The sequence below is a fragment of the Halyomorpha halys genome, unplaced genomic scaffold, assembly GCF_000696795.3.
Source record: "Halyomorpha halys isolate HHAL.00 unplaced genomic scaffold, Hhal_1.1 Scaffold2481.1, whole genome shotgun sequence".
Taxonomy (NCBI): domain Eukaryota; kingdom Metazoa; phylum Arthropoda; class Insecta; order Hemiptera; family Pentatomidae; genus Halyomorpha; species Halyomorpha halys.
In genome coordinates this window covers 1593-12573 of record NW_027110473.1, presented here as the reverse complement: position 1 = coordinate 12573, position 10981 = coordinate 1593, and the positions used below count along the sequence as shown (strand labels likewise).

General features: G+C 29.3%; 1 protein-coding gene across 2 annotated transcripts in view; it reads right to left on the bottom strand.

Annotated features, from left to right (window-relative positions):
* LOC106691555 (XK-related protein 8) overlaps window positions 1-10631 on the bottom strand; it is a 37214-nt gene extending 26583 nt beyond the window's left edge. Inside the window, exons 1-4 of one of the 2 annotated variants that reach the window (XM_014437372.2) lie at window positions 10458-10631; window positions 7281-7563; window positions 5282-5534; window positions 4885-5055 (exon numbers count right to left, since the gene is read on the bottom strand). In XM_014437372.2, coding sequence (XP_014292858.1) covers window positions 4885-5055; window positions 5282-5534; window positions 7281-7477 — 621 coding nt within the window. In that variant the 5' untranslated portion in view covers window positions 7478-7563; window positions 10458-10631. Of the gene's footprint in view, window positions 1-4884; window positions 5056-5281; window positions 5535-7280; window positions 7564-10423 lie in introns of both variants that reach the window. The other variant, XM_014437370.2, reaches the window with a different exon arrangement.
* Window positions 10632-10981: the final 350 nt, after the last annotated feature.

The following is a 10981-nucleotide window of genomic DNA, read 5'->3' as shown; positions in this document are numbered from 1 at the left end:
ATAATATTTTAAAATATTTATTGAAAATTTCTAAACAATAACATATTAAATTTACTTACAAGGGGAGGCTATACACTTGGCATCACCAATTTAAAAAAAAAACTTTTTATGGTGATACTGGATCAAAAAAATATAAGACAAGTGTCCGAGGGTTCTTGCCAAGGAGCTGAGAAATTTTTTTAAAAAATAATTATAGATATTTGTATATTATTGAATGCCACCTTTGCTCTGCATATATCTAAATGGTTATTATATATCAATAAATTTGTTTTATTGTGTAGAATAAGAACAAATGATTGTTTATTCTATTGAATGAGTCTATGTACATAAAAAATTACAAAAATTAAAAGTCACTTCCAATACAAAAACAAGTCAGATTTGTTTTCAGCATTTAATAAAACTGCTTAAACATAAACCCTTAACACAAATTTTTAGTATAAATCAAAACTCAAAAATTGTTGGGGCTTTTTTTTTTTTTCTTCTGGTTTCCTACATTTATGAAATAAATTCATAATCCTAACAATTTTATCCAAATCAAACTTAGCTATAATTGTTGGGAAGCTGAATTTCCGCTCTTTCAACTCATATGAAAAAAAAAAGTTATTTTTCAATTACTATCAAAATTTGAATTTTAGGGTTTCAATAGACACTAAAAATGAATCTGATTTGATTCTTTCTAAACAAAAATTTTTTTGGTCTTCTGTACTTAAGGTTTTTGTAATTTTCTACACCGATATAACAACCACTAGATACATTCAGAGCAAAAGTGGCATTCAATAATATAAAAAATGTCTAAAATTATTTTTTTTTTATTTTCCTTTGCTTTTTCTCAGCAAGAACCCTCGGATACGTGTCTAATATACTTCGGTCAACTATTACCAGATAAAGTTTCAAATTGGTGATCCCACGTGCACGTGCATCCTTCCCTTGCTAGTACTTCAGAATCATAGTGTTTAGTAAGGAAGCAATATATATTTCTGAAAAGATTAATTATAAAGTAAATTTTAAGTTAGATTCAAGAAACTTGATTAGATTTAAAAAAAACATTATAGTACTAAGTAAAATTAACAAAAAATTGTCAATAAATACTTTAAAGTATTAAATAATTTAGTTGAATATATTTTCCAAACCTTAATAATGGTTTAAAGGCCGAAATGGAGAAAAATAAAGATAGCTGAGATAAAGGACCAAAAGAAGTTGTGTTTTTAAATTAATTACCTTATTTCAAACAAAAAAAGTAATATATAATGTATTAATGTCTACTAATAATAGTAATAAAAAATGGACAGACTAATAAGAGAAAATGAATGGAATATGGTCCAGGTGCGGTAAAAAAAAAACTCAAATAGTAAATAATTATACTATTTTATTGAGCCAACGTTTCGCACCACGTTGCAGGGCTTCGTCAGGGCCCCCTGACGAACAGAAACAGCCCAGATGAAGCCCTGCAACTTGGGGCGAAACGTTGGCTCAATAAGATAGTATAATTATCCACTATTTGAGTTGTTTTTTTTTACCGCACCCGGACCATATTCCATTCATCTATACACACGGTCAATCAATAATCTTCCAATAAGAGAAATGTTTGACTCTCAACAGAAGAGATGAACATTAGTCCAGAATAATTTAAATTACATGATATTATTATAGGACAAACTATCAATAATACTAATACCTACAATAATTTACATTGGGTAAATTAGGTAAAAATCTTACCTAAATTACATAAGCCTCCAACCTCCATTCCAAAAGCCCAAATGAAAAAAAAAAATTTAAATTCATTAATGTAAACTACATATAGTCAAAATTGACAACTAATCATGTTCAGATGGAATTAAAAATGTTGGCCATATCAAAATGTTACAAAAAATTCATTTTTTGCGTTATTTCATACCTCTTAGTTTTTGATTTGTAGCAAACTAGGATTAGAACAGACATAAAAGAAACCACTCTGCCATACTTATGGCGTATGGTGCGTTGTGCAGATGAAAAAAAAATCTACTTTAAAAACTCGAAATTCTAGTTATTTCATACCTTTTCATTTTTAAATCCTGTGAAACTAGGATTAGAATAGACACAAAAGAAACGATTCTGCTACGTTTGTGATGTCCTTGGATCAAGCAGCTTTAATAAAAAAAGAAGACGCCATCACGGAGACTAAACTTCACCGAATATCAATAGACAATATAGATAAAATAGTGTTTGTTGATTCATTAAAACCTGTGAACCTATTCAATTAATCCCTAATCAGAAATTTTTGTGTAACCTTAGTGCAAGTAAATTTGCTAAGGAAGAAACAAAGAAATTTTCGCTAAGCATTCAAAAGAATAGTCAACAACAGGACATAAATTTTAGAAATGAACGTGCTGTAGATTTTAGCAGATTTAAAAGACCCATCACTAAAACTTAACTTAAAACATTGCTACAGAATGCGTACTACAGTAAAACGGAAAAAAAAAAAATGAAGTTTTGGAATTGAAAATGGAGAGGAATCTATTCGGTCTCTTGATAGCACTATTCCTTATTATTTGAAAATGGTAATTGAGTATCTTTTAATCCTGATAGCCTTGCCATTGTTTTATGTCAAGGGTACAATGCCCAAAACAAATAAAAGTACATGTTGAAATCCATTGGAAAGTTTACATAACATGATTAACCCAGTGTTATTGATGAAATTGCACAATTTTCGAATACCTAAAGAGGAGATCAGTCTAACAACTCTGATTAAAAAGTTTTTAACTTAGAAGAGATCCATGGCTGTTGGTGGGATTTGTTATTAAAACTTTATCTACTAATGACGAAAGTAATATACCAAGTCATCCTAAAGGTAATCAAACCATGAGACTATTTCAGCTCAACTTTAACTGCTAAAGATCTTCTCAGACTATAAAAGATTTAAATAAAACTGTTAGTACCATCAGTTAATAGTAACAGAACCAAAACCATTTTACCAGAATATAAGAATCAATGGGAGAGCATAGTGGTCTGGATATGGGGAAAAAGTTTCAACCACAACACTCTTGGAAACCTCAAGTTTTGTTTGGGTTGTTTAATTTATTTTAAGTACTATGGAGACTGTCTGTCTATTATTGGGTGTAATGTGTCAACTCTACTGTTTTCATTCAATCTATGTCTATCCTAAATGGAATGAGTTAAGACACTTACTTGAATCTTCTTGAATAATCCCTCAACTGATGATTGCCGGAGCAGTTAGGCCATGTTGTAATTCACTCACATCAGGCATAAAAGGAAATGAAACAGTAGACCTTTTTGCCAAAGAGGCACCCATGAGAGATCTTTTCCGCTAAGAGTAAGGCACTGATGTCTCATGTCAGGCAACTGATCACCAAAGATATAATGGAAAAGTTGAAAATACTATGAGGCCCATATCTACAAAACCTAGTGTACACTAATACATGCCATAAATTCACAAATAATTACACAGCACAGAGTACAAATTAGCAAAATGCATTAATACGGAAGCATTAACACAAAAACTTTTTTAAATTTGACACATGCGATGAAATGGTATGGACACATGGAAATGAAAGATGGGTGGATTCACATATTCAAACATATGCGACAGACATTGACACCAACTAAAACAAGAACATTGGAAAGGGACAAAACACATTCAATAAACAAAATTCAGGATGGGTTTATTAAAATTAACATAGGAAATCAACTATGTCCGAATAAATTATTTCAGAAAGGCAATCGTGGTGTTCCTGACAGTGATCAATGAACCAAATCACTGTTCAACAAAGCTTGTTAGTATTATTAAATAAATTGAAATTGTATCTTCTTCAGTTACCTGTTTATTTTCTTAGTTTAGTCTAATTACTATTTCATTTATTGACATGAATACATCAATGGATTTACTATCATAGTGTAGGTAATCTAAAACCCAATGAAAACAAAACCAGAGCAACAATTTGGCATTGCAGCAATGAATATACCATCCGCATCATTCAATTACAACACTTCATAATTTATGATCAAAGAATTTGGCATGCTAGGAGGCATGCAACACATAACACATGGTGGAGGGGTAGACCTATTTTTGAGTTCGTTTCGCCAATTTTTATTATTTTAACTTATTAAAAATTATGACAGGAAGAACCTACGTCTATTCAAATTCTAACCAATAGCTCATATAACATTTCTAACGATTTCATAAATAAAAACCTTATTTTAAAGTCACTACAATAAGTTTAAACAGGATTCAGGTTAAAAAATAAAAAAAATGAACACAATGTTAGCTCAGAGCCATTAAACTTAAGTTAAAATATAAACATTTTGTACAGTAAGAAAGAGCTAGATAAGAGGATTGTAATACCCATAAAAGTCCAGATGGTCAAATGAAGCGATGTCGATAAGGCAAAAAAAAGTCAAATGTCCAATTACAAGAATGGCATGAGTAAATCAGTAATGGAGGTGATGCAGTCAAGACAGTGAATAATGTAGTCACTTTTGTATCAACACTAGAGTGTATAGATATAGATTTTAAGTGCTCACCCATATAACATGGAGGAGGAATTCTTACCAATCAAGAAAAATTGCCATTAATGTCAACATATTAACATTACATATTTTCATGCGTATATAAACATACAGGGACAAACACCCCCTCCCTTTTTTTTTTTTTAGGTTTTATTACATTTTTTCTAGCCCTAAAGTTTTATTTTTATTTTAGTAATAGTTTCCCGGACATATATTTCAACATGATATAAGTATTGTGCCTCAATCAAAACGTGGTCTCTTTATTAGGTTATCACAGGCAGGAAAATTACAAAAATATGGAAACATGATTACACATAAAAGTACAAATTATTACCATATATAACAAAAAACTTGTATTAACATATTTCTAAGCTTACAAACCTGAAAAATCACACCAAGCCAAGTGAGCACAAGTTTATGTACATTATGCATCCTTACGTTCTTACTAAATGATGCCAAGGCCCAACAAACACTGAATAATGACAGGCTTACTGATACTATATTCAAGTCAGTGAAGTCTTCATCAAATTTCTCATTCATGAGAAGATGTAGCTAATAATGGAAAAAAGATATTCAATTATAAAGTTGTACAATAATGAATGAGTATTCATTAACAAATTTGTATTAAATATTTAAAAATCTCATGCCAGAACACAATTCCAGAGTTAAAGAATGTTAAAAAGATATAAATAAAGTCATGGCATATACTGTAAGTGAAAAATTTACATACTTATACAAATTATTCTAACAATACAGAAAAATACAAATAGCAAGTTACCTGTATTAAGAGTAATGGAGCAGATTGGCAAAAAGCATGAACCAATCGAAGAATACATAGGTCTCTAACTTCAAACTTGACATATCTTAAATCTACAGGCATGAAAAGTTTAAAGTATCTCCAAAGAACTCCTAGTTGTAAAAGATGTACCAAGACAATAACCAACTTTCTGAACAGCTTACTCTTTTTCTGCACAGATGCCCCCTCCTCAGGAGGTTCACTGTTATTACGAGCATCTATACTACGCAAGTACCTAGCATTAAAAATAAAATAAAAAAATTAGTTTAAAAAAAGTTTAAAATATGAAAAATAATAAAATGTAGGATCTTATGTGCAAAAGTACTTAGAAGAAAGTAGTGAGCCTATCATAAATAGCTCCACAGTTTAACAAGAAACATACATCCACTATTACTAAATCTACTTCTATTAGTTCTTTTAGTGAAGAGAAGTTTCACTAAAAGAAAGTACAATAAAATTTCACAAAAGCAAAATGAGATTTTACTACTAATGCCAAACATTATAAACTCCCAAAATTAATAAACAATTGATTAGTTATCTTTTAAGATTACCAAAAATTTTAAATATTAATATATCTTATCTCTAGTGACAGTTAGGTAAGTTAAAATTGAGAAAGCAAGTAAAATACTGAATCTCTGAGGGTTTCTAATTACTAATAATTTTGTCGGTTATTTGTGAAACTTTCAATATGATTTTAGCCATCACAAAGTGCACTTGAATAAATTTTTTTTTTTAAATCAAAACTACCGAAGGTTGGTGTCATGTAACTGAATCCTGCCATCTTAATTAATGTATTAAAGATTACAAAATTGCAATCATATATTCATAACTAATTCAATTATATTTGAATCTAATTAAATTTTTTTTTTTTAATTACAAAATGATAATCAGCCATTATGGTTTAGCTTTAGAAGTTAACAACCCATCCCACTCTGGTGGTAACCTACATTAGCTCTCCCTAAATCCATAGAAATCCTTTTTATACTATTTTAGATAAAAATAAACAAGAATTCAATTTTCATCGAACACTTAGTCATCAATTTATTTAACAGTGCAATTAATTTTCCTTAAATATGCACTTGGCCCATAAAATGAACTGGCCTAGAACTGTCTGTAATAGTGAGGCATGACAAAAAAAACACTATTTATAAGACTGTTTATAATTTAATTTCTAAATCTTTTGTAGATAAAGCAATGAAGACCGGAAATACACTGCTTTACATGGTATCCAAACCAAGGTTTATGATGTCTGTTAAGAAAGATCGCTAGAAAATTTTGGTGCCAAGTGAGATTTAAACTGAACATTGTAGTTTTTAATAAATGGAATATGATTAGGGTGCGGGCAAATGAAACTCAAATAGTAATGACTATTTTAATTGGCTGAATCAAAATAGTCATTACTATTCGAGTTTCATTTGACTGTACCCGGACCATATTCCATTTATTACTACACACGGTCAATAAGCTATCTTCCATTGTAGTTTTTAATTTTGCATCTATTTAGTTCCTAAATAAAAATTACTACTTACTTTATTATAAATAGACAATAAATGGTAAATTTCATACCATGCAATGGCAGAAAAATAGTACACTAAATAAATGTAGAATGCTAAAAAGTAATAAAACACCTAGTATTTAAATTAAAATTATCATTCTATCTTTTCACAGGCCTTATTCTGTATTAACATTTCTGTAAAAACAGAAATTTAAAATATGTAAAGTAGAATAAAATAAGTAAAGAAATGGAAAATTTAAAATACAGTAGTTTTTAATCATAAGCAATAATTTTTGAATTTAAACTATAAGAAATAAATCAAATTTTATACTTCAGGCCTCAAGAAATTGCTTTTAGGCAGACAAAAAGAATACTTAATACTGGTTCTAAGGTAAATTTAGATAAAATAAAAAAAAATAAAACAAGACACAGTCAACTATATCATCATTAAAGAAACAATGAAAGATAAAATACAAAAATTCTTACCAACGACAAGAAACTGCTTGGCAAACTAAAAGGGAAAAGCAAGCAAAGAACAGTGTTGAAGAGTACCACAGAACTCTTTGACGTTCATATAAAGCATAAGCCATTGTAAGATCAAATACTATATCACAAAAATAAGCAGCCAATGAGATGATGTTGAACAGGACATCACATAAAGGTAGAAACTCATAATGGCCCATCTTTCTTCATCTCTTGATCACCTTATATCGTCATGTAGCATCAAAACAACTTTTGCCATTCGGTTTATAATTCAAGGTAACAATATCTAAAAAAAAATTGTATTTAATTTCTAGTATAAGTATTAGACTTTTTCTTTAAGAGAAAGAAAGGAATAAAAAGGTGAGCTGTCATCAATCTAGTGGATTTTTTATTTACTAGAGGTCAAGGGTCAAAACCATACCTCAAGCTTCTTGATGAAGTTTTTTCTTTTTGGAAAAAAAGAAACTAGTTCTTAAGGCCAAATAAGGAGATCTTTGTTACATTTTTAAAATTGATCATACAAAAATTAAATTGGTAAAGATTTATTTCTAAAAAAAAATTTTTACAATGAGCCAATCTTTTCTAAATAAATTTCATGACATTTGACAATTAAAAAAAAAAAAAAAGAAAAAAAAAAAAACCTAGCAATAATAGTAGAACTAAGATTTCATCTGTTCTGGATTGAAATAGCAGTTTACGGAATACATTTGCTAAAGTCGGCTTGTAAGAGTTATGGAAATAAAAATGTATATGTCTAGCTACTGTAATTGAGAATTTAGAAACAGAAAAATTAACTCAATTTTCAAATAATATGCTAACTATCATCAACACAATTTACAAGAAACAAACAAAATTATCTTTAATGCCTTGTAGAGATTGCCATATTAAACGAGTAGAAAAAGTATATATTAAGTGTTCCTTAGTATCTTTGGCCTACCAAAGAGATCAAATGTTTCCCAACAGGATCACTATTAAAATTAATTGAGAAAGCAAATAACCAACCAATGAAATCTTGGATTCTACAAAAAACTTTTTAAGAAAACACAAGCTCATTACTCTCATTAATTACATGCATACTACTAATATATAAATTATACATGAACATATTATTTAGGGAAATATGTATATAATGATTTATTCATTATTTAATAAATGATCTTAAAAACAATTATTAATTAAAATATTAGTATGGCTCTAATAATTTTTTACAATACTATTAAAGGTTAAATTGGCTCTTTAGCTTCCATTTACATTTATACATTTACAGATATTATGAATGGGATATGCAATTTTAACTTTTTCCAAAAGACAGGGCTATTAACTCTAGCCTTTATGTGTCACAATTGCATATAGCATATCATGTTCTAAGTTTAATATCCTTAATTAATTAACAAGAACAAAGCTATATCTTAACGCAACAATCACCAAATTCAACTGTGAGCAGAAAGTAGAGTGAAATTACTAATACATCATACTTAGATGGGTAACGCCTAAGTTATTATTTTATACTAATTAAAATTATAAAATAGTTATAGGCACGATTACGTAAATAACATTTAAGAACTGTAGTTCCCACAATTCATTCACCACGGCAACAAAATAAATAATAGTATACCCTAGCCAGAAAAGAACCTGTGGCCAGGACATGGTTGCTCAGTGCCTTGCTATACTGCTGTGTTTCTCTATGAACTTGTACATTAATACTTGTAAATGTGGCCTAAAGTTAATAAATACAGTCCTGCTATCAAACTTTTTATTTAAGTTTTGGTAGCTGCTTTCTGATTCAGGATGGTGTAACTTAATACTGATTTTATATTTCTTGTATTTTGGTTTATTTTGTTTAAGTATAATTTTTATTTTTTGAAGTTTCCAGGCTGGGCCCACCCACCCTCTATAAAGTGGGTACCTTCAATTGGGGAAAAATCTGGTGGTTGAGCATGATATTGAAAAAATCACCTCCTTGTATAACCGTTGCACCAAAAACATTACTTTTTTTTTATCTGACATGTGTGCACTCAGGGCTATTGTATGCTGTCTTGTACTCAGTTCAAAACAGGTCAGATGCCTTTGTTAATTCAGATATTGAGAACAGATGTCCTAGCCAATGCATCACATCTAACAGTACTTCCATACAAAGTATTGAACCCCTGACCCTTGTCGTAGGTACTCACACTATACAGTTTTTACACAACATAAATTTCATTGCTTTATAGTGACTTCATACTGTTTGTTACTATCTTTTTTATCCCTTGTCTAGTCTTTGCCTAGTTAGGAAAGCTTTGGGTATGTTATAGAAGGGTGAATGGACTAATGAACTACGGTAAATTGTGTAATTTTTTATTAATTATTATATGTGTTACATACTGTCTTAGTTAATCTAAACTTATTATAAAGTTCAGTTATTATTTACGAATATAAATACTTTAATTTAAAGTTACATGATCAATGAACTCACTTATAATAAAAGTTCTTAGCCACTCCTGACCAAGTACTAACTAATTTCTTAATGAGTCCTATGAAATAAATTTAAACAATGCAGTGTTAAATTTTAACATTAAATAGATAAATAGTTTTCCAGAGACATAATGCAATAATCGTCCCAAACCTAGTGCATTTGATAACTTTGTTTACTTTTTATTTTAATTATAGGCATTCATTCATTAAATATGAAAGAAAAAAAATCATATAAGGTATATTAATGATGTTTCCAGAAAATCAATTTAGAGCTGTAATTTTTGAAAGTTTACACTACTTTGCATTTAACAATTCAAAATTGCTGTAATATAATATCCTATTAGAAAAAATGACAAATTAACGAGGAACTCTAACTCTATGCCTGTTAGTGGTAATCATGTAAAAGCATAAATTCACCAAGATAAAGTACTTGATGGAAATCTTTAAGATATACATGTCTTAGCTACAACCCTAATGTAATTAAAAAATAATACATAATCAACAATAGGGATAAAATAAAGAAATAAAACTATAGGGTTTATAATAAATATACATCAATAGTTTTTAAGAATTAATTACATAAATTACAACCTAATCTAGAATACAACAGGCACTTTTCTTTTAAAAGATAAAGAAAAGGAAAATATTTTGTGAAATAGACAATAATAGAACAAAATACTATGAAAAATTACTTGAAAGCTGATATCCCAATACAAGATGCTCTACCTTGTTAAATTTAATTAGCATTCTGTAGTAAAATCATGTCATGAATGAATAAAATCGTGAGAATTACTTCATTTAAGAAATAATTCAAAAGTCACTAGAGACACCACGAACCCACACGTTCCACTTCAGCAACTAGTGTTGTTTAAGTCATGTCGGAATTTAGACCAACTATTTTACGAATGGCATTCCAACCATAATATTCGAAGGACAGTATAATATTATTATATGATACACAGGGTACGGTCTGAATTCCATGCCATTTAATTACTGATAAATGTTTATAAAATGATATGTTTAAAATATATATATTTTCTATGTTCAAGAACTAAGAGTACTAGACCACAAAATAAGCTCTGATGGCGGGCAATTCAAACTCTTCTTATTCTATTCTCATTATTATTGCTTCAAATAATATCACAGCTGTCTACTTCCACTTACTACGATCGCTCCAGATAGGAAAACCTCCAGATCTTTTTCAGTGGATATTTGGCCTATACTAACTAGTACCTTTTATACAAGTGAAT